The 24820-nt window shown below is 42.2% G+C and overlaps 1 protein-coding gene across 2 annotated transcripts in view; it reads left to right on the top strand.

Annotated features, from left to right (window-relative positions):
• PTDSS1 (phosphatidylserine synthase 1) overlaps positions 1 to 22402 on the top strand; it is a 70481-nt gene extending 48079 nt beyond the window's left edge. The window contains exons 10-13 of one of the 2 annotated variants that reach the window (XM_019718401.2): positions 10572 to 10671; positions 18539 to 18607; positions 19333 to 19402; positions 21330 to 22402. In XM_019718401.2, the coding sequence (XP_019573960.1) occupies positions 10572 to 10671; positions 18539 to 18607; positions 19333 to 19402; positions 21330 to 21439 (349 nt within the window). In that variant the 3' untranslated portion in view covers positions 21440 to 22402. The remainder of the gene's footprint in view (positions 1 to 10571; positions 10672 to 18538; positions 18608 to 19332; positions 19403 to 21329) is intronic. The other variant, XM_019718402.2, reaches the window with a different exon arrangement.
• Positions 22403 to 24820: the final 2418 nt, after the last annotated feature.

Here is a 24820-nt window from a genome sequence, read left to right as displayed (position 1 = left end):
GTGCGATGCATGCTGACTGGCATCCTCAGCATCCAATAGCAGGTTTTGTTGGCAAACTGAAATCTTCCTCTGCTTGTATACCCAGTTTACACACGCTGAGCCTAAGCTTCCGTGCCCTGATTTCTGTAATAACCCTGCTTACATTCTTGTTCCACTCACCAAGGAACTCCTTACTCTGGCCTCTACATGAACATCTTTATTTCTACCCTGTCTCTGAAGAGCAGGCTCCAAAGTGGGGGAGCTGAGAGTTTGTGTCAGCAGACCAGCCTCACCCCCAGGCAGAAGTACCTCAGGCAGCTCAAAAGTTAACTTGCCTTCTAACCTTGGTAATTCAAGAAAAGAATGGCCACAGGCACCAAAGGAAGTAGCAGCCCTGACTAAATTCCATGGAACCACAATTTGGCCATCTCCTCAGCCTGGTAAAGATCAGAGAGATTTAAATTTGCACTGAGTTTAGGTACAGGGAACTCCGCCCCACCACCACTACTCCTCCCCAACCAGGATTAACAGCTCTCAGTTAACAGCTTCATACAAGTTCCCACCATGCCCAAGCCTTGACCTCAGCCCTGAACTAGCAGTCGTTTGAGTCTTATACAAAAGTAATGTGAACCTTCTATAGCACATTATTTATAGGACTCCCTCTGGGAGCATTGGATGGTGGTTCGAGTCCATGTGATTGCGGGGTTTACCGCCTCCCAGTTCGCACTGCTTCTTGTACTTCCACAGCTGCTTCCCTGGTCCTCTCCCTGCATTTGAAGCTTCTACTTCTGCTCTTGCCTCCTCACCGGCAGTTCTCAGTTCAGCCGCCAGAACCATCATATTAAAATGTAAATTAAATCATATTAAATCCTCTGCTCCAAAGCCTCCAGGGACTTCTGGCTCCCTCAGAAGAAAAGCCAAGCCCTAGGGTGGCCCTTAAGATCCATGTTACTCTATGACTCAACTCTGTCCCATCCCCTCACTCCAGGCCCCCATATCAACCCTGCCCCGTGATTCTTTGCTCAATGGTTGCCTCACTGAGAGGCCATGCATGGACAATGGCTTAGCTAAGATTCCTCAGCACGTAAGAGCAAAGTATATCCTAAAGTTGCTGGCTGAAAAGCTCTGGTCTTCAGAACAAACTTCAGGTCATTATGAAGTCAGCTGGGTGGGTCCTGACCAACATTTCCTTAAAATGGAATAGAATGGAAAAATGTCAGAATGAGGGGACAAATTATTTTGTGAAACTTTTGTTTCAGTTGTGTGTGTGTGTGTGTATGTGTTTGTGTGTGTACTGGGTCACAATAAAAAATATGTTTCATGCCTTGTGTCTCAGATCACAGAAGTTTCAGAAACAGCTCTAGTCTACTGGTCACCGTGCTTTTTGAAAGGTGACTCAATCGGCTTGACTATCCAGAAATCTCTCATAGTAAATTACTCCTGGTGTTCTGTCTGTTTTAAGGGCAGATAGGCATACTTATTTCCTGGGCTTAACATTTTTTTTTTTTTTTTTTAAGATTTTATTGGGGAAGGGGAACAGGACTTTATTGGGGAACAGTGTGTACTTCCAGGACTTTTTTTTTTTTTCCAAGTCAAGTTGTTCTTTCAGTCTCAGTTGTGGAGGGTGCTGTTCAGCTTCAAGTTGTTGTCCTTTCAGTCTTAGTTGTGGAGGGCGCAGCTCAGCTCCAGGTCCAGTTGCCGTTGCTAGTTGCAGGGGGCACAGCCCACCATCCCTTGCGGGAGTCAAACCGGCATCCTTGTAGTTGAGAGGACGGGTTCCAACCAACTGAGCCATCCGGCAGCTCAGCTCAAGGTGCCGTGTTCAATTTTAGTTGTGGGGGCGCTGCCCATCATCCCTTGTGGGAGTCGAGGAATTGATTTGGCAACCTTGTGGTTGAGAGCCCGCGCTCCAACCAACAACTGAGCCATCCGGGAGACAGCTCAGCTCAAGGTGCCGTGTTCAATCTTAGTTGCAGGGGGCAGAGCCCACCATCCCTTGTGGGACTCAAGGAATTGAACCAGCAACCTTGTGGTTGAGAGCTCACTGGCCCATGTGGGAATCGAACCGGCAGCCTTCGGAGTTAGGAGCATGGAGCTCTAACCACCTGAGCCACTGGGCCGGCCCCTGGGCTTAACATTTTTTGTTGTAGTTCTTCAAGAAGTCCCAGCCAAAGGGATATATTTTTATATCCACTCACAGGCACCCTTCCCCTCACTGTACAGCCTGGAAATAACAAAAGTTTAGCTGCCATCTAGTGTCTGCTCACAGTCTGGACTTCAGGATCACAGTGCAACTCAGACATACGCATATAAGCCTCCTGTGTACCCCAGCTAAAACAATGCTTTCTCACATGTGCCATGCTTTGCTTGGGGGAGGGGGAAAGGAGGTCTTTACAGATTTAGGACAACCACTCCTAAGCCATTTGTGATTGGGGCTAGGGGAAAAGACAGCCCCAAACTCTCTAAAGATACATTAAGGAGGTTTCCTGCTTTGTTGAAGTGGTTCTGTTTCGGGCGTCCAGTTGTTTAAAGCTATCCACACATTTGATGATGGTAGTGACCTTTGATCTGCCAGTGGGTAGAGGGATCCAGAGCCTACTGGGCCCCTTCTTGCCTTCTTAGATATTATCTGTGCCCCCTATCCCTAATTGTCCAGATTCCATCTCAAGCAAGGAACACTAAAATGGACTTGTCTGAAATCAGTATGTATTCTTCAGCAGTCTTTGGGATCACATGACTGGGTAGCTGTGTCACCGTCTCCTCATCCGTTCTTTTCTTATGTTCTAAACCTAACAAAGGTCTGATTTTTACATTCATAAATGAAAATGTAGAACACAAGAGTGGCTTTTTTCCTTCGATGTTTTAATTAAAGGATAAATGACGAAGGTTTCATATTTTTGGTGTTTTTTTTTTTTAAGATTTTTGTATTTAGCAAAATTGCTTACAGATCAAGAGAAGATAAAGGGTTTATATTGTCAGCAAGCATGGGAATACTGATATTCTTAGAAGGCTAAGAAGGGATGTGACTGCTGCCTTCAAGTTATTAAAAGATTCACTTGGCAGGCTCCAACTCACCCTGTTCAACTGCAGAGGGCAGACTTAGCGCCCATGGGTAGAAGGAGGCAGGTACCAGCCTGAGACAAGGAAAAACTTCCCAACTGCTAAAGAGATTGAATGGCAGAATAAGCTGCCTACAAAGGTAGTAAGTTCCCAGTCCCTGAGAGGGTTCCAATAGGTGGTGACTGTCTACACTGGTGGTAATAGACCCTGAGTCAGATGATACCAGGTGCCTCCAGCTATTAAAATGTATGAGCTGAGGTTTTGGTCTTAGAAGAAGCAAGAAGCAAAAAATACTATGTTGGAATAGGGGCAGAAGGATGAATAGGCAGAGCACAGAGGATTTTTAGGGCAGTGAATCTCCGCTGTATAATTCTATAATGGTGGATGCATGTCATTATACATTTGTCCAAACCCATAGAATGAACAAACCCAAGAGTGACCCCTAATGTAAATTACGGGCTTCAGGTGATAATGATGTGTCAATGTAGTTTCATTAATTGTATGTAACAAATGTACCACTCTGGTAGGGATGTTGATAGTGGGGAGGCTGTCCAGGGGGAATAAGGTAAATCTCTAACTTGCCCTCAGTTTTGCTGTGAACCTAAAACTCCTCTAAAAATATACTTTTTAAAAAGAGGTAACAGTAAAGTAAACTTTTTATTAATAGGTATACACACACACACACACACACAAACACACGTGCACTCGTATGTGTACAGTTGACACTTGAACAACACAGGGGTTAGGGACAACAACCCCCTTACCCCATGCAGTTGAAAATCCTCATATAACTTTTTTTTTTTTAATTATTGCGGTGACAATTGTTAGTAAAATTACATAGATTTCAGGTGTACAATTCTGTATTACATCATCTGTAAATCCCATTGTGTGTTCGCCACCCAGAGTCAGTTCTCCTTCCATCACCATATATTTGATCCCCCTTACCCTCATCTCCCACCCCCCACCCCCCTTACCCTCTGGTAATCACTAAACTATTGTCTGTGTCTATGAGTTTTTGTTTCTCATTTATTTGTCTTCTTCTTTTGCTGTTTTTGGTTTATATACCACATATCAGTGAAATCACATGGTTCTCTGCTTTTTCTGTCTGACTTATTTCGCTCAGCATTACACTCTCAAGATCCATCCATGTTGTCACAAATGTTCCTATATCATCTTTTCTTACCGCTGAATAGTATTCCATTGTGTATACATACCACAACTTCTTTATCCATTCATCTATCGAAGGACATTTTGGTTGTTTCCATGTCTTGGCCACCGTAAACAAAGCTGCAATGAACATTGGAGCACACGTGTCTTTATGGATAAATGTTTTCAGATTTTTGGGGTAGATACCCAGGAGAGGGATTGCTGGGTCATACAGTAATTCTATTCGTAATTTTTTGAGGAACCTCCACACTGCCTTCCATAACGGCTGCACCAGTCTGCATTCCCACCAACAGTGTATGAGGGTTCCTTTTTCTCCACAGCCTTTCCAACACTTGTTACTATTTGTCTTGTTGATGATAGCCATACTAACTGGTGTGAGGTGATATCTCATTGTGGTTTTTATTTGCGTTTCTCTGATGATTAGTGATGTTGAGCATTTTTTCATATGTCTATTTGCCGTTTGTATATCCTCTTTGGAAAAATGTCTCTTCAGGTCATCTGCCCATTTTTCAATTGAGTTGTTTTTTGTTTTGTTTTGTTGAGTTGTATGAGTTCCTTGTATATTTTGGATATTAGCCCCTTATTGGAGGCACTGTTTGCAAAAATCGTCTCCCATTCAGTTGGTTGCCTCTTTATTTTGTGGATGGTTTCTTTTGCTGTGCAGAAGCTTTTAAGTTTCATTTAGTCCCATTCATTTATTTTAGCTTGGACTTCCCTTGCCTTTGGAGTCAAATTCATAAAATTCTCTTTGAAGCCGAGGTCCATAAGTTGTGGCTTTCCAGTTCTCCCTGCACCATTTATTAAAGAGGCTGTCCTTTCTCCATTGTATGTTTTTTGTTTCTTTGTCAAAAATTATCTGTCCATATTTATGTGGTTTTATTTCTGGGTTCTCAATTCTATTCCATTGGTCTATGAGTCTGTTTTTCTGCCAGTACCATGCTGTTTTGATTATTGTAGCCCTGTAGTTCAAGCTAAAGTCAGGGAGTGTGATACCTCCATTATTGTTCTTTTTTCTTAAGATTGCTTTGGCTATTCGGGGTCTTTTGTGGTTCCAAACAAATCTGATGATTTTTTGTTCAATTTCTTTAAAAAATGCCATTGAGATTTTGACGGGGATTGCATTAAATCTGTATATTGCCTTGGATAATATGGCCATTTTAATGATGTTGATTCTTCCAATCCATGAGCATGGAAGGTATTGCCATTTCTTTGTGTCTTCTTCAATTTCTTTTAAAAATGTCTTACAGTTTTCAGCATATAGGTCTTTCACATCCTTGGTTAAGTTTATTCCTAGGTATTTTATTCTTTTTGCTACAATTGCAAAAGGAATTGTTTTTTGTATTTCTTTTTCTGAGATTTTATTGTTAGTATATAGGAAGGCAATGGACTTTTGTACGTTGATTTTTGTAGCCGGCAACTTTACTGTTTTCGTTGATTGTTTCTAATAGCTTTTTGGTGGAGTCTTTAGGGTTTTCTATATATAGCACTGTGTCATCTGCAAAGAGTGACAATTTAACTTCTTCATTCCCAATTTGGATGCCTTTTATTTCTTTCTCTTGCCTGATTGCTCTGGCAAGGACTTCCAACACTATGTTGAAAAGCCGAGGTGATAGGGGACAGCCCTGTCGTGTTCCTGAAAGTAGAGAAAAAGGCTTCAGTTTTTCACCATTAATTATGAGATTAGCTGAGGGTTTGTCATATATAGCTTTTATTATGTTAAGGTATTTTCTTTCAATACCTATTTTATTAAGTATTTTAATCATAAATGGATGTTGTATCTTGTCAAATGCTTTTCTGCATCTATTGGTATAATATTATGATTTTTCTCCTTTATTTTGTTTATGTGATGTATCACATTGAGGGATTTGTGGATGTTGAACCATCCTTGTGCCCTGGGGATGAACCCCACTTGGTCGTGATGAATAATCTTTTTAATGCATTGTTGTATTTGATTTGCTAGAATTTTGTTTAGGATTTTTGCATCTGTATTTATCAGAGATATTGGTCTGTAGTTTTCTTTTTTTGTGTTGTCCTTACAGGTTTTGGTATCAGGGTAATGTTGGCCTCATAAAATGAGGTAGGGGGTACTGTCTCTTCTTCAATTCTTTGGAAGAGTTTGTGCAGGATTGGTATTAGATCCTCTTTGAAGTTTGGTAGAATTCACTAGTGAAGCCATCTGGTCCAGGAATTTTGCTTTTGGGATGGTTTTGGATGACTGATTCAATTTCGTTACTGGTGATCGGTCTGTTTAGATTTTCCAGTTCTTCATGTTTCATCCTAGGAAGGCTATATGTTTCTAAGAACTTGTCCATTTCTTCTAGGTTATTGAATTTCGTGGCATATAGTCCTTCATAGTATTCTGGATCATCCTTTGTATTTCTGTGGCATCCGTGATAACTTCCCTTTTTCGTTTCTGATTTTGTTAGTGTCTTCTCTCTTTTTATCTTAGTGAGTCTAGCCAAGATTTGTCAGTTTTGTTAATCTTTTCAAAGAGCCAGCTCTTTGTCACATTAATTTTTTCTATTGTCTTTTTGTTCTCTATTTCATTTAATTCTGCTCTGATTTTTCTAATTTCCTTTCTTCTGCTGACCTTGGGTTCAGTTGTTCTTCTTTTTCTAGTTCTTTAAGGTGTAACATGAGGTTATTTATTTGGGATTTTCTCGTTTTTTGAGATAGGCCTGTAATGATACAAATTTCCCTCTTAAAACTGCTTTCGCTGCATCCCAAAAATTTTGGTAGGATGTATTTTCATTGTCATTTGTTTCTATGTATCTTTTGATCTTTCTAATTTCTTCTTTGACCCTGTCGTTCTTTCGTTCTTTAAAAGTATGTTGTTTAATCTCCATATGTTTATGTTTTTTCCTGCTTTCTTTTTGCAGTTGATAACCAATTTCTAAGCCTTATTATCAGAGAATATGCTTGGTATGATTTCAATCTTCTTAAATTTGCTGAGGCTGATTTTATGTCCCAATATGTGGTCTATCCTTGAGAATGTTCCATGTACACTAGAAAGAAATGTATTGTCTGATGTTTTAGGATGAAGTGTTCTATATATGTCAGTTGTGTCCATTTCATCTAATGTGACATTTAGGGCTGCTGTTGCCTTATTTATTTTCTGTTTGGATGATGTATCCATAGCTGTCAATGATGTATTTAAGTCCCCTAGTATAATTGTGTTTTGGTCAATTTCTCCCTTTAGTTCTGTTAGTAGTTCCTTGGTGTATTTCGGTGCTCCCTGATTGGGGGCATAAATATCAATGACTGTTACGTCTTCTTGTTATCTAATCCCCTTCACCATTATGAAATGTCCATCTTTGTCTCTTGTTACCTTTTTCACCCTGAAGTCTGTTTCATCTGATATCAGTATGGTACACCTGATTTTCTCTGGATACCATTTGCTTGGAGTGTCAATTTCCACCCTTTCACTTTGAGTCTATGCTTGTTCTTGTAGCTGACATGTGTCTCTTGGAGGCAGCATGTGGTTGGGTTTAGTTTTTTGATCCAATCTGCTACTCTGTGCCTTTTTATTGGTGAGTTCAGTCCATTTACATTTAGGGTGATTATTGATACGTGAGGATTTCCTGTCATTCTATCTTTAGTTTTCTTGGTAAGGCTGTGTCTCCATTGTTACTTTGCCTTTCTGTTGTTGTCTATTATTTCTGTGTGGTGGTATTCTATGATGTTTCCCTCTGTTTCTTCTTTTATTATGGTATATATTTGAGTTCTGGATTTTTTTTGAGTGATTACCCTTAAGTTTATATAACAGAAAGTTTGATATTTAGAGTAGTCCCTATTCTTCAGCACGCTTACTTTCTCCATTCCCATATTCCGGTTCAGGCCTTTACTCTCCCCCTTTTTATGTTTTGGTTGTCACAAATTGTCCCTGTTGATGGTGGATGAATAGCCTCCTTTAGTATTTCTTGTAGTGCAGGTCATATGTTAGAAAATTTCCTCAGCTTCTGTATGTCTGGAAAGGTCTTTATTCCTCCTTCATATCTAAAGGATATCTGCTGGATATATTATTCTTGGCTCATAATTTCTCTCTTTCAATAGTTTGAATATTTGGTTCCACTCCCTCCTGGCTTGTAGAGTTTCTGCTCAAAAATCTGATGATAATCTAATGAGCTTTCCTTTGTAGGTTACCGTCTTCTTTTCCCTGGCTGCCTTGAGGCATCTTTCTTTGTCGTTGATTTTAGACAGCTTCAGTACAATGTGCCTTGGAGAAGGCCTGTTGGGATTGAGGTAATTAGGTGTTCTATTTGCTTCTTGGATTGGAGGATCCAGTTCTGTCCACAATTTGGGAAGTTCTCATCGACTATTTGTTTGAATATATTCTCTGTTCCCTTCCCTCTTTCTTCTCCTTCTGGTATGCCCATTATTCTTATGTTGCTCTTTCTGGTGGAGTCAGAAAGTTCTTGTAGAGTTCTTTCATTTCTTTTAAGTCTCAAGTCTCTTTCTTCTTCCATCCTTGTCATTTCCAGGTTTCTATCTTCGATATCACTGATTGTTTCCTCCATCTGGTCATCTCTGCTAAGTAAGCTGGGTATTTCATTCTTAATTTCTTCTATTGAGTTCTTAATCTCCAGAAATACCATTTGGTTCTTTTTTAAAGTTTCATTCCCTTTGGTAAAATGTTCATGTTGTTCTTGGATTGTGTTTCTGAGTTCATTAAACTGCCTTCCTGTGTTTTCTTGCATCTCGTTGATTTTTTTCAGAACTGCAATCTTGAATTCTGTCATTTAAGTCACATACTTCCATATCTTTAAGTTAATTTTCTGGAGACTTTTCATTTTCTTTCTTAGCTGCTTTGCTCCCTTGGTTGTTCATGGCAATTAATGATTTATTATTTCTCTTCCTAGACATCTATAGGAGTAGGTTCCGCAACAAGTTGATAGGAAGAGGTCTTTCTTTTGTTTTCCAGTACTTGTTGGTAGATCATTTTATTTTCTCTCCGACTGTAGCCTTTTCTTCTCTCTCGCACTGTAGTGTTATGTTTTCTCTGCACTATCTCAGCTTCCTACATAATGGGGGGATTCCCTGGAAGGCAGTCTTCTCCTCTGTTAACAGTTAGCCTAGGCCGTAGGGTGCCACATCCGTGTGGGGATGCGGAAAGCTTTTGAAGTTCCAGAGGTCTTCCTGCACCAGATTCAGAGCCTGTGTGTTTCAGCAGTTTTGTTTACTCCTGCAGGGATCTGCCCAGATAGGTGGGGACAGGGGTGGGGTAGGTTGTGAGAGGTGGCCCAGAGCAGTGGCAGCGACAACCACCACAGACATTCCTGCTTCCAAAGCTCCCTCCCCTTTGCCGAAACAAGTTGGGCTGCGAATCTGTGTCTGCGGTCCACTGTTCTCAGAACTACAAATATTCTGTTCTTTCCATCTGACACTGCTACTGTTCCTCTTCTAGCACTGGGCAGGTGGGGGTGGGGTCAGCTCTGGGAAGGTAAGGAGGGGGCAGCTAGTCTCAGTGCCTAAGGCTTCCGTTCTCTGTGGCAGTGAGGACTTAAACCACCGTTTTCAGCCTTCTTCCCTCAGTGTTTGCTCCACGGTCTCTGCCGTTGTGTTCAGCTGTGTTATATGCTGTCCCTTCATCCCTGTGGGCCAGAAGTGGAACCCTAGCAGTCCAAGTTCTTCCCTCTCCCTCAGCTGCGGTAGCTCCGTGATGCAGGGAGCTTGGAGCACTGATCTAGGTCTGAGTCCTGCTCCCGTGTGGCTCTAGCTCTACACTTCTCCCTCCCCTCTTCCCCTGCTCGCAATTTGCCTACCTTTGGGTGAATTTAGTAGTGAGCCTCTTCATCTTGCCTCTCTGTTGTGTAGGCAGTCCTTTGTGGAGTTATAGTTGTTTGATTCGTTGTAAATTTCAGTGGATAATTACAGAGGCTCACCTCATGCTGCCATTTTGATGACGTCTCCACATAAAACTTTTGACTCCCCTAAAAGTTAACTACTAATAGCCTACTATTGACTGGAAGCATTACCAATAACATAAACATTTGAGTAACACATATTTTCTATGGTATATGTATTGTGTACTATATTGTTACTCTAAAGGAAACTAAAGAAGAGAAATGTTATTACAAAAATCATAGGAAGAGAAAATACATTCACAGTATTTATTGAAAAAATCCGTGTTGAAGTGGACCCTCACATTTCAAACCCCCACAGTTCCAGGGTCAACTGTATATTATTTTTGAAGAAAGTGCAGTTGTGCTAGAACAATGTCATTTTTGTGGGCGATCTGCTACCAGTGTTTGGGGCAGAAATCTTATAACCAGTTGAACTTTTTGATGGAATAATGCATATTTGTGTTAATGTATATGCTCTGATAAGATAAATTAGTATTTAACTTCTTCTTCTCTGTCATCTAGGGTCATTGGTTTCCTGGAAGCTATTGTTTGCATAAAATTTGGACAAGATCTCTTCTCTAAGACCCAAATACTCTATGTTGTGCTTTGGCTTCTTTGTGTGGTAAGTCATTACTTTTTCACCCAAAGGGTTGGCTAAATTCCCATCGTGTTTAAAAAGAAACGAAAAACAAAACAGCTCTTGTGCACCAAGCTTCATTAGAAATTCATAGACAGGACATTCCATTTGAAATAACCTGAGACTGGTCACTACTCTGAAGTTCAAGAATAAACACATAGGACCACATGGCATCCAGAATGGGTCAGAGGTGCACCATACACGCATTTAGTTCACTTAACAGGAATTCATCTGCTCATGCGAAGAATTTCATGCTTGCCATGAAGTGAAAAGGACAATTACTGTTCCCTATAACATACATGTAACATACATTAGTATGAGCGTTTATGTACAAAATGACAGACTATAGTTTATAGGCCACATAAAATGTTTTTGAAGGTAGTCAGACTGTGCAGTTTCTGCCCTGCCAGCCAACTTTCTAGGCCAAGTCTGGGTAGGGTGAGCTTCCTTTCTGAAGGGCAGAGCCCTGGGGTCTCCAGCTCTGTTATCCTGGAACTTTTCCCTTACCTTTAATGTGAAGTAAGATCTTACCTAGTTTACACAGTCTATGACTACCCTTAATTTAATTGTTTTATTATTTTGGAGAAAAGTCTTATTTTACATTTAAGCTTAGGATTCTTTAATTACTTGGTCCAGAAAATTAATTTATAATTACAGAAACCTTTAAACATGTTTGAAAGTACATAGGATAGGTAACCCCTCATGTACCTATTACCCAGTTTCAACAATTACCAACTCATAGCCAGTCTTGTTTCCTTATATTTCCTACTCACTGTCTTTATCCCAAATTATTTTGAAGCAAATGCACCTATAATATTTCGGGATATAGCTCTAAAAGAAGACAAGAATGTTTCTTTTTTTCAATTTAATGCAACCACCATACTATTATCACACCTGAAAAAGAATTGACAATAATTCCTTAATATTATCAAATATTTAATCAGTGTTCAAATTACTAACATTTTCTTAAATGTTGTATTTTTTAACAGTTTACTTAAATCAATACCCTCTTTTTGCAATTGTTGGCATGCCTTTTAAGTCTCTTTTAATCTATACTATCGTGTCTCTAGCTTTCTCTCCTTCACAATTTATTTGTTGAAGAAATCCTCTTTTGTCCTGTAGATTTTCCCACAGTCTGGATTTTACTGATTTCATCCTGTACTGTAATTTAACAGATTTCTTTGTCCTCTGTATTTTCTGTAAATTGGTAGCTACATCTAGAGGCTTAATCAGATTCAGGTCTATTTTTTTTTTCTTTTGGCAAGACTAAACTTTGTATTTTTAAAGTGTTTTTTATTGCCTTTCACAATGCCTATTTTTAGGGTTATTGTTAGGAACTCTAACTGTACCAGGGCTCCTTGAGCCTTTTCTGCCCTGTTTTATCTTGAACAGTAAAAGGGAATAATGATTTCCTTTGTACTTAAACTCCAGAGTTAATGCTCAAATGTACTTTTTTTCTTTTTTTTGGCCTGGTAAGACTAGATGCAAGGGTTGGTTAGGGGAGTATGTCAGATGTGTCTGGAGATTTTAACCAACTGCTTCTCACATTGCTATCTGGCATGTGCCCCTTAGGTATGTGAACTGTAGTTTTAACTACTGCCTCAGCTGGTGCCAGAGGGGACACTGAGAGGTGGAGGCAGACGGGACTACTGGGACATGGGCAGGTGCCCTTCTCAACAACAACCCATAGCAGGCTCCCAGCCATCTGTGCACAGCTTCCATCTGGGGCATCAGTGGCCTGAACAGTCTTCTCAAGGCCATGTCAAAGAAGCCCTCTCGTCATTCCACCTGCAGGGACACAGCCAGTCTCTCTGAGTTTTAGATACTTTCTGTTTTACTTATTTGGCACTTAGCATACGCCTTCTTATGTTGGTGATTTTTGATTTGCCTTTATATCTGTGTGATTATAACCTCACTAAGGATATGAACCACATCTTGTCCTCCCATCAGTCTCTCTTTCAGTCACCATGGTCCTTTGTACATGTGGTATTCCTTCACACAACATTTTCTGAGTGCTCTTCAAATTTACACCTGATACTGTACCCCCCACAGATAGATGATGGTGATGATAAGATTTATTAATACTTACAATGTGCCAGGCACTGCTCTAAGCCCTTCTCATGAATTGCACATTTGATCTTTATACTTTGCAGGGAGGTACTTTATTAGCCTTCTTTTATCGATGAATAAATAAAGGCACAGAGAGGTTCACTAACTTGCCCCCTGTTACACAAAGAGTTAAGTGGCAGAGGCAGGGTTCAAACCCAAATAGTCTGGCTAGAGAGCTCCTCCCCTTCCAAGGGTGCCCTTTCCAAGGGTCTCCACATCCAGGTAGGAATTATACATGCAAAAGAATGATATTAATATGTGATAAGGATTAAGGATGTGTCCATAGAACTGAAGGAGCACTGGAGAGAGCACCAGATGAGATGGGGAATTGGTGAGGGCTCCCTGGAGGTAATGAATGAAGAGGACTTTGAATGGTCACAGTGATGGCTCTCTCATCCTTCAGGTGCCCCAGCTAAAAACCGGGGAGGCTGCTTACTGTCCTCTGTCACTCTTCAACTCAGCGGATCATTAGGTTTTAGTCATTCGAGCATTTAGCCCAGCTCCACCCTCGTCTCCATTCTCACTGCCTTTGCAGCTGTCTAGACACCTATTTTCTCTCCATCTTGCCCTTCAGATCCACTCTCTACACTGCTACCAAAGCAATCTTCCAGGATTCAGATCTGAATCTCTTTTCCCTTCTTAGAATCATTCCCTCATTGTTGGCTTGAGAGAGCCCAATAATACAATATTTTTCCCCACTGAAGTTCCAAGTAATTAAGACATAGGCAGGGTGGGAGGTGCTTCTGGAGATCTGAATAGCATCTTTATTACTGAGAATCCACATTGTTCAATATCAGCTTTAGATGCATGGCAATGAGAGGCGTCTGAATAGTGAACCCCAGAATTTGACACACTCTCCAGCCCCAGGAAGCAGGCCTCCCCACATTGTGCTGGCGGCCTAACACCGGGACAGAAGGACAGGAAATGCCCAGCTTCCTTCTCGGATTCACCAGATAGCTCCTCCCCAGGGAAGGAGTGAGAGGTGGGGAGAAGCTGGAGTATTATACCAGGAAAGCTCCCTCCCTGTAGAAAGAAACACCAAGAAGGATCCCCACCACAAAAGCTACCAGCTGAAATAGGAAAGCTTGCGTGTGTGGTTAGGTCCCCCATTATCTGGATCATTCATCATACCCATTCATGTGTATTCTACTCAGCTACCTCAGACTCCTTAGTTACCTCAACAAGTCATCCTTCCAGACTTATCTTGCCGTCACCCATGATGCTTCTTTTACCTGATGTGAATGCTTTCTCCTCTTCCTCTACCTAGTGAATCTTATGCCAAGACCAGACTTAAATTCATGCCCTCTATGACCTGCAAGGCAGACTAGAGACCAGTCACACTTGGTACATATTTCTTTGAGTTCTAATTTGAGTGTAATGTAATTTGCGGTGTTTATATCTGTCTCCTCAACATTACATTCTTGCTCACATAGAATAAGTTTTCATTGTCCTTTTGTCCCCACTGACTAGCACAGTACCTAATACATAGGAAACACCTCACAAACACATGGAGAATAAAGGAATAAATTTGAAAGACAGAGACCAGGAGATGTACAGGCAGGGGGAGGAACGCACATGTTCAAAGACGTGAAGCTGTGCCAGTGCCCAGCGTTCTCGGGAAGATGGCTCCATGTTTGGGGAGCAGGAGTGAGGAGAGCGAGTTGGAGGTGAAGAGGACAGGGGACATCTGTAGTTAGCAAGATCCCAAGAAGATTTTTCAGTGGGAAACACTGTGGGTGGGGGGAGAGTCTAGAGGGATTGGAGGAAGAGTTCAGTCTGAGGGTGTTGTAGTGACAAATAACTGAAGCTAAACCAAGGCAGTGGCCTTAAAGATGCAGAGAAAAGGCTGGATTTGAGAGGTCAGTCCCACAGGACGCCATCCCCTGTGAGAGCTGGGAAGGGCCTTGAGCATGACTCCAGGGTGTTTAGTTTGTGTCTTTGGGTGGCTATTGAAGATGGTAACAGAATGGTGGATATAAGAAGCCCCATGAAAGTAGATGAATTTGGTTTGGGGCATTGAGGTTTGAGGGACCCTTAGAACTTACAGATGAAGATGTCCTGTATCATTGGAAATTCTAGTCTGTCAAGTAACACTGGGTAGACTCAGTTAGCAGTGGAGATGAAAGAGTCGGGGCCATGGGTGTGTCGAGCATTGCTAGAGCTCTTGGATTAGTCTGGGGCCAGCGTAAGGAAGAGAAGCTGGTTGAGGATGGAATTCTGCATAGCAGCCACTTAGAGGCCAAGCCAGTCTGAAAACCAGCTCCTGGAGCGCAGGGCTTTGAAGACAAGCAGAATTTCCCAGTTGGTGTTACCAATGATGAGAGCCATGAAGGGGGACCTGGCCCGAAATGAGGCCATTGGCTGGGATAAAGAGGGGTCCCCACTTACCTTGCCCATTTACCAGTTGAAGAAGAAGAATACAAACAAGGTGCCGGTGCTTTTTCACATTTGTGGTCTTTATTAAAGATGAAAATTGACCTCAAATTCAGGAGTGAGGCAGATACCATTCAGTAAGGGAATGCTAAGCTACACCATGCCTCCCACAGCACTCAGAGACAAATCCCCTAATTATTCTCCTGGTTTAGTAAGAGAACGTATCTGGAACTTGAGATAATTGCGGAAGTAAAGACCCGCATGCTAGTTAATAAGCTTCTCCAACAGCAGTTGTCAGATCAGACTTGGTAAATTTGAATTCTCATTATGATGTGGGAGCCAAGCCAGTTTTACCCCCTCATTGCCGACACCCATGCTTGTGTACTGCCTTGGTTCTCATCCCACATGTTTTCTTTCACTTTCTCTTTTTCTTCCCTTTCGTTAAACACAATCTGTACAATTGCTATTTGTAAATCCAGGCCTTGACATTTTAAATGGGTACGTGCCTGAATTTCCACAGGTGTGATTGCAAACCCCAATTACAAGCTTTTGTCTCCTGGGACAAGTATGAAATGGATCTTTTGTACCCAGGTGAAGTGGTAGATTTGGCAGCCACAGCAGGCCCTTTGAGTGGTGGTTGTGATGATAAGCTCACCACCTACTGGTGTCGGCCTGTCCCCGGCCTGTCCCCTCATACCCTGCAGAGCTGTCTGCCTGGCTGCCCTAGCCTGCCCTCCCAGGGGTGGGGCTGGGGAAGGAAGAGGAAGAGCCCCACTCACCTGCCCTCTGGTGGGCAGAATTCACAATGACAGCTATCCCAGCCCTCACTGCTCTACGGTCTGTTGGAGTGACCGCTCTGGCCGCCTACCCACCCCCACTGCACAGCCACTGACTGGCGTAAGGAGGTGGAACCCGTCCTCCCCAACATCCCCGTCCTGTGAAACCTAGGATGGCCTGTTTTGCTCTTTGTAAAGGACCTAACATATATATATAGGCTAACACGCTGCAAATTCTAATGTTTCCCATTTTTTCCATGCTGTGAAAATGGTACATTTAGTGGGTAGTGTATGTTAGAAATCTGAGCACGTACCAGAGTCTGGTAAAGGTTAGAAGTAGTTTTCATTTTATAATTTTAATATAGTTATTGCCTACTTTTTTGATGGGTGTGTGTGTATGAGCTTCTTTTTCTTTAAATTTTTAATCTGTAGGTGGATGCCAGTTTCCATATGGACTTACTATAAAATGAACTAGTGATCCTCTGTGTTTCATGTTCTCTCTCCACCATGCTGCTATTCTGACTTCATTGATGGAAGAAGGCCAGCGGGAACACTCGCACTCTTCTTTTTTGACATTTAAGACGATGCTATTCCCCAGCAGACACTTAGTTAATATCGTTGACTTAAAGGAACTTGGCCAGAGCTAGACTATCTGCCATGGTCCTGAGAATTCCCAGCCCTGTCTTCCCTGCAGCCACAGTGCCACGCTGCAGACTGGGGGCCGTGCAGAGCAGATGAGCCTACTGACTGTTCTGTGATGCTTTTCTTTCTTCGGGGCTAGATGAGTGGATGGATGAATGGATAGAGATGTGAAGATATATAGACATAAAGTCAATATTTATCTCGATAGCCATCCCTAAACCTTGTATGCAGGGACATCAAGAGACCTGTGTTCTGGTTCCAGTTTTGCCGCATACTAGCTGTGTGTCTTTGACAGGGCCATTTTCATTCCTGTGAAATGCTGGGAGTTGAAATTAATGATCTCTCTGGTGACCTGTTTAGATCTAAAGTTATGATTCTTAGAAAGAATGAGAATTATTTCCTCAAGAAGAGAAGGTTCCACTGTGATTTCACACTTCTTCCCACAGTCGAGGCAAGGTGATAGATCCTCAACAGGAAATACAGTGGAAGAGGTGGAGGTTAGCGAGGATGGTGTGGTGTAAGGAGCTTCCTAAAGCAAAGCATTCTGAAGAAATTCAGTTATTTTGTTTTGGATGATTCACCTACAGTCAGGAAGGTAAGGCCTAGCTGAAGGACCTTGCCAAGAGTTATCTGTCCTCACTACTGTCACACGCTCTCCCTCCCTTCTTTACTACTCAGTGTAGGCATCCAGGAACTTTTCCCCTGACACATTTTTAGACTTTGGGTTCTTCTAGAGCAGGGGTGTCCAAACTTTTTTCAACGTTTTTCACCAAGGGCCATATGCAGTAAAACACACAAACAGCCGGGCCACTCACTCGAGGTGAAGTATGTATTGCCTCTCCTCACCTTAAGTAAACTAAATATATTTTTGGAATTTGCTGCGGGCCAATTAACAATGGATCGCAGACCGCAGTTGGCCCGCGGGCCACAGTTTTGACACCCCTGTTCTAGAGGCTGTTCTTCCCTCAAATTAGAGTATAATTTAGGGCAGGAGTGTCCAAACTGTGGCCCGCAGGCCAACTGTGGTCCGCGATCCATTGTTAATTGGCCCGCAGCAAATTCCAAAAATATATTTAGTTTACTTAAATAAACCAGGTGAGGAAATATGTACTTCACCTCGAGTGAGTGGCCCGGCTGTTTGTGTGTTTTACCGTATATGGCCCTTGGTGAAAACCGTGGACACCCCTGATTTAGGGTGTAATGCAGGGCAGGTAGGGATGCTGAGGGGAAGTAGAAGTTATCCCTGCCTCTGGGGTCCCATGGACCACGCCCTTCTCATTTCACTCAGGGACTTACATAGCATTTTTATTTTCTCTTTATTTTCTTATCTATTTAAACAAGAAAAACAAAAGCAACCAGAACTGGGGTCAAGGTGGGGGCCACTGAGACTAAAAAGCAGTAAAATAGTGCAAAACCAGGGGCAGTAATGTCCTGCTGTGTTCTGCCACTGACACAGTGGGTATTTGTCCTGAATGCCCTCCAGCCCCACTGACTCAGACTGAATGAATCTGCTTTTTCATTCAGAAATCTTCTTCCTCACAGAAGCTGACAAACTGTCCTTATAACTCTCCCCAGTGATGAGGGAAGAGGATGGGCCACGAAACCAGACACACAGTAGACAATCCTGTATGTCCTCTTGAGCAGAGTCTGTAAAACCATTCAGAAAATGCATCCCACTTGTCCCACTTCTAACCATGATCTTGCGTTCTGATAGAGTCACAAGTAGTAACTATGGTCTCATCAACTCTTCTTGTCAAAAGTTTTGGGGATGTTCCCCCCACTCCTAGCCTGGGGTTCATCACCACATCCAGCCATTTTTTTAACTGGTGTCCTAGGACAGATAGCAGAAATGCATTGAGCCATCTTGTGTGAATTCCCATGAGACCCTAAAGTTCTGGAAAATGGAATTCGTGCAACATCAATTATAAAATGTGCTTGTTTTTCTCTTCCAGGCTTTCACCACCTTCCTGTGTCTGTACGGCATGGTGTGGTATGCAGAGCACTATGGTCATCGAGAAAAGGTACAAGAGGGAAGGCAGAGATGGCCTTTATTTAAAGTAACCCTTCCATCTTGGAGCTTTAACCCAGAGCATGTTTGCATGAGAATATGGTGTGGCCAGTTCGTGAGTGGGCTTCAGTCTCGCCACGTAGAAACTTAACCAGTTCAGAATTCATTCCCTATCCATGGATGTCCATGCTTGTGACTGCCCTGTTCAGTAGGTCACTATATTTATCCTCCTTTTTAAAGAGGTTTAAAACTTAATTATTTATTTGAAACAAAACTTGTGGGGAGAGCCCTGGACCAGTTTTTGGAAGGCTGGGTCTTATTCCTGGCCCTTCCACTTTGCACAGACCTTTTCCTATGCCCCACCCATCCTGGGGCCCCAATCAAAAAACGCCTTCCCTGCCCACTTCATAGTAGATATGAGTATTAAAGTAGAGAATAGATTTGTACAGGCTTAAAACGCTACAGCAGTCTTGTCCACTGTAATTTTTTAAGTAAAAAGAACAGCTTTCGTCCTTTATTCATACCTTGAGTCTAAGGATCTAAAGTGCTTTCTAGATTTATCACCTGGGAGATAGCCTTGGTTTTATAGCTGAGAAACATGAGTACCGGAAAGTTCTGTTGCTTAGTGGTGGTGATCCCCAGACTGGGAGAGGCAGGACAGAGCATCTCCCTTGTTTGCCTGCTACCCCTCCTGGGGAGCACTTGAAATTCTGTCACTAAGCCTGCTTCTCTCCCTAGACCTACTCAGAATGTGAAGACGGCACCTACAGTCCAGATATCTCCTGGCCTCACAGGAAAGGTACAAAAGGTATCTCTTTCTTATTTATTGTTTAAAACTTTACTGGGTCCTCTCCCTTCTGAGGCCCAGTAAGGAGATTTAAAATCAGTGTTTCTTCTCTGTATCTTGATAAATGTATGTTCTGAAGGGTCTCAAACCTACTCATCACGTGACTCCTGTTATTAAGAAACATGCAAAGTGCTTGCAGAATCTGCCCAAAGAAACTTTCTTTATAAGAAGAGGCACCATGTAGTTCTGCCATTTCTGAGACAGGAAGATGTAAGGAGGCCCACATGTCTCAAGCACCCTGATGGAGTGTTCTCTCTCGGCTTTTATCATGAGTGAAAGGGGTTAGGAAGAATTGTGTATCAGGAGGAAAAGCCTTTCAAAGAGGTGGATTGATTTAATCACGTTTATTCAAGAGGCAAACCAGCGTTAAGGGATTTCAATCCCTCTCTCCAAAGGAGGAGCATTTTGGAAAGATTTGGGGCCACCTGGTTTTTTTTAAAGAATTAGGCACATGGAATAACGACACTGAGAAGGCTCCACTGGACAGTAATTTCTTACCTATTCTTAACGAGCTGATTGGAAGGCTTGACTAAAGGGGGAGAATTATGAATGCTAGAGACCCTGAATTTTAGCTCACAGGATGGCTCAGAAGACCCGTGGGCCTAGGGAGAGGAAAGCACTACTGTCGTAATTGCTCTCCCGAATTCTTTTGGGGTCAAGCTTCTTAGCGCTCTACCTGGGAAAATACTAGTGTACACTGCTGAGTTGCCATTCACACCTTTTTTAGATGGTTTCTCCTGAGTCAAGGAGTGTTTCAACAGTCTGTTTTGGAATGCTGATAGAAGTGGGCAGAGGGGTTCCCCAGAGCTCCCTGATTCGCAGCCATCCCCTTACATATCAGTCTTTGATGCTTCTGGGCACTTCTCCATTGAAAAGACTAAAAGAAGTAAGCAGTGTAGAGATATATTTCAATGAAAGGTAGATATACTAGTAAAAAGAACAAAAAAGAAAGAAAAAATCTTTAGAGTGGTAAAAGAATCTCTCGGTGGACTAAGCCAAATGCCACTTATAATGGAGACCAAAACTCTGAGAACTTTTTTTAGTGACTACCTTGGGTAGAGATTTCCTCTGGGGCTGGGGCTGGATCTGAGCCCTGGGGCAAACAAAGTCTTGGCTTGGCTGCTAGGCCAGGGGTTGGCCATGTACTTAAGAGCAGAGCTAACCCAAGCTTTCCACACCGCTACCTGGAATGCCCACCCATCCCCCAGCTCCCCTGACCCCACCCTCCACCTGGCTGATGCCTGCTGATTGCTCAGCTGATGTAGAAGTCTTTTTCTGAGTTCCCAGACAAATAATATAGTGTGACAAATGATGTTCTCCCTGTAGACTGAATATCTTGAAGGCATGTGGCATCTTCAGTGTGTGCTCCAGCACTCTCATGAGCAGCCAGGACCTGATTTGTAAAAGTGACCTCCAGATCAAATGATGGAGGGCATGTGATAGCTTTAATTTTGTAAAGTCAGGAATCTTTTCCAATTCAGGGATTTGGAAACTCTGGTATGTAGCAGGTCAAGGTTGGAAACAGGTAATGCATTATTTGGTTGACACCCATGTGCTTTACGTTTTAATTGCCTGTCCTTTGTGCTTTGATTTCATTTGTACGCTAACTTAGGCTCCCATCACCATGACCATGATCCACCCTACACCGTGTGAATATAAAAATTCTTCAGGACCCCCACAGACTGTGAAGCGATCAACTTGCATACCCAGACACTGGCTGCTTGTCTTAATTTATTAACGAGGCCACTAGATGGCGCACGAGTATCAGTGGAAGAGCCTACACTTTGCGGGCAGGCCTAGGGAGACTGGGCAGGGAGACCTACAAATCTGAGTGAGCCTGGGAACCCCTCAGTCCATAGTGATTGTGTGTTCTGATTCCTTTGGCCAGGTTCTGAGGACAGCCCACCCAAGCATCCAGCCAACAACGAAAGCCATTCTTCCAGAAGAAGAAATCGACATTCCAAGTCAAAAGTCACCAATGGAGTTGGAAAGAAATGAAAGACCCTGGTTAATCAAAGATGTTCCAGAGAGTGCCTAGAACTGAGAGGGAAATGGAATCATTTGGACCTACCTGCTAGGAGGTTAAAACATACAGTGCAAACAGAAAGAGGAGAGGGGACTTTGGGGGTGTCATTATTTGAGAGTGTAAGTCTTGTTTCCCACAGACACGGCCACATCAGGCAGACTACTGCCTGGGGTCCTTCACCAATGTGGGGTCTGTTCTAACGTCAGCACTTGGCATGCGGTCACCAGTAACAGTACAATGTGTTCAAAGGAAAAGGTAGCTATTTACTCACAGTTGCCAAGAGCAGCTTTGTGCTTGTGTGTGTTGTGGACGCCTGTTAAACATCTTCATTTGGACAGGGGATTAACCACACAGTTAATGTACTGTTCACCAGTTCTGTTTTTTATGATTTTGCCTTTCCATTTGATTGGTTTATGTTTAGGCCGCTTTTCTGTCTTTGATTTCATTGTTGTTATTTGTTTTTAAGTTAGGGTGTTTAAAAGCCTTCAAAAACCCTTCTAGAAAAACAAAGGGGAGAGCTTTTGTGTTACTGATTAGCAAACCTCATACCCTTTTTAGGACCTTAAACCACATAGCAGATGTAAACCAGTCTGAGGAAAGGTTAGCTACCCACATAGGATCCTGGGCTTCAGATCAGAACCTTTTTTTGTACCATTCCGAATGTCACTGTCCAGGCTTATCCACACACAGTGCACAGACATGAACCTGCTCGAGAGGCAGTACACACCGCGGCTTCTCCCCCAGCCAGGTGCCTTTTACATTTTGTGTTCCTTCCATGATGTGTTGCTGACATTGTCTTTTAATCCCATGTGAGGTGCTGGTGAGTATTACCTTTCATCCATGCCATGCTCTAGAATGTTTACTTGATAGTTTTATCACTTTTGATGGCTCCCTGTTTTAAATAAAACAATTCACATTAAAGCCCATCAAAGATCTGTCTGTAAAATGCTCATTTCTCTACATCTCTTTGATATTTTCCACTGCTGGTAAGTAATCACTGTACTTTTCAAGTGATTTTAGGGTACTATGAGTGAATGTGTATGTGTTGTATATAGTGAAAAGAAAAAAAATACGTGTATTTCAGAGTTCTTACCAATACATATGTCCTGTTTCCTAACCTTCCCAAGTGATCAGTAGGAAATTAACAAGACAGTTACCTTTTTGTATTTTTTAAGTAATGTAATGGTTACATCAACCTCGTTGGATTTTTTTCCTCCAACAAGTGGCTGGTACCCATCTAATTGGCTTATAGATATAAACTTGCTGAAAGCAATCCTTTTGCTCACTCATTTCACAGAACACAAAAGTTTTGATGTTTTTTTTTCTCCCTTTAAGGAAATCATTAACCATACAAATGTCATGTTTTTCTTTTTCTGCAAAAGAATTCCAGGGTGAAAGGGTTAAATAAATCATACGAGCCAGGGTCACATCCTGTGTACTGGGCCTCTGGCAGTCACTTGGCTGAGAGCCTCACAGACTTGCTCCAGCAGCTGACTTGTTGCTAGTACAGAAGGGTCCGCAATCGTCAGCTAGCACAGTGACTAAGGGAGCAGACTGAGGGGCCACAGCTCTGAGCTTTCACGTGCTGTACAAGCAACAGCCCCATCCTTCCCATGGAAGCACTGGAGAGAGGCAAAGTGGTGCTTGTTTCATAAACCCACTGTACTTTTATAACCCATCAAAGAGGCCTTTTGACAACATAGGCACAGTGTAAACATTGTTACTTTGCAAATAGATGAGTTTGGTTTGTTTCTCCCTGCATTTTGCTTTTCTGAGTACTGAGTGCTTGTGTATCTCCTATACATGTCTGCCTCAACTCATTCTTCATGCCTGGGCCACATCTGTGAATGTTTCTGTTCATTTTCTGGGAGAGTTGGGTCTACCACTTTAACGCCCCTCTGGGTAATAGCTTGGTCTAACTGATGAAGCATGGTCCCTTTCTCCCAGGCCAGCGGAGAGGGAGGCACCTGTTTAGCATGTGGTGACTGACTTTCCTGTGCCATACGGAAAAAGCAAAGTGCACACAAGACTATTTTTCTTCTGTGGCTTTGTACGAAATGGCCAGGAAAGTTCTCAGATACTTTCCATGCCCCTTTTTTGGAGTTTAGACTTTCTTTTTTCCTTTCAGTAAGAACTCTTGACTACAGTGGTTACAAAACCAGCACTTTCCATGACTGGCCAGACCCAGAGCGGCCATTCCTCCTAGAAACTGTACTGCTGGGTTTGGCTTAACTTTTCCCACCCATTTCTATGGAAATGGACCTCATTTTGATAGAAATAGAATACATGTTTCAGAGTCCTCATTTAATACTGGAAATTACTCATTTGCAAATTATCTCACATCCACCATTCATTACAAACTGCCCTCTTAAAAGACACCATTATTTTGGAGGTAATACACGAAGAATGATTTATGTATTTTTCTCCTTAAGTAGCATTATAGTGAGATACTTTCCCCTTTTGTCATTCTTCGTCTTTCTATGGTCTCTCCCTGCTTTCTGTGTCTGTTTACACCATTTGTAAAAGCCTTGCCCAAAATGCTCCCACAGCGATGCTAGGACAGTACATTGACCCGTGAAGCATTTTGATGATAAAAGACATCTTGTAAATGCCAGTTTTATTCTCACTAGGACACCTTCTACGGTGAGCTCATGAGTAAAGTACTCATCCAGGAGAAATTAAATAAAATTATTTACCAAATGCATCAGGTTCGGACCTATTGGTCTTTCCCCCGAAGCTACTGCATGGTGTCTCTTAAGTGACACTTCTTGTCAAGGCTCAGACTTTGTGTTGGACCCTGTTGTTTTATTTGTTTGTAGTAGTGCACTTGGTCAGGCCCTTACAGGAAAGGTTGGTCACAGAAAGGGAGGCCAGGCACAGGGTAGAAAAGAAAAAATCTTAACTATTGGAAACCAGACAGGTGAGCATTTCAAAAATGGGATTTAACTTGTATGCTCTTTAAATACTGCTCAATGACTGCTGCAAAATTCCTGGTCCACCATGGTGTTCACCAGGTGGGCTTCGTGTATTGCTTTGTTATGAAAGCAAGGAATCCCACAGGTAGGCTATTGGAATCTTCATTTCTTGTTTATATGATTTTTTGTTTATATGATGTATATTTCTTGTTTATATGACTGAAATCAAGTTGAAAGGAGAGCCAAAACTCCTCTTTATCAGTATTTCATTTGCACATCCATCTCTTTCCTTCGTGTGTGTGCATCGCAAGGGTTAGATGTGAGATTTGGTTCTTTTGCAGGGGTCAGGATTAGTAATGGCTAAGACAGATACACAGCACGTCTTGTTGCCAGCCCATAATAATTAGATTATTACGTTGCCCTTCACATTTTAATCTA

The sequence above is a fragment of the Rhinolophus sinicus genome, chromosome 6 (genome assembly GCF_057876585.1).
Source record: "Rhinolophus sinicus isolate RSI-liver-muscle chromosome 6, RSI-T2T, whole genome shotgun sequence".
Classification (NCBI taxonomy): domain Eukaryota; kingdom Metazoa; phylum Chordata; class Mammalia; order Chiroptera; family Rhinolophidae; genus Rhinolophus; species Rhinolophus sinicus.
Note: the sequence above shows the minus strand (reverse complement) of the source record. Positions and strands in the feature narration are given on the sequence as shown.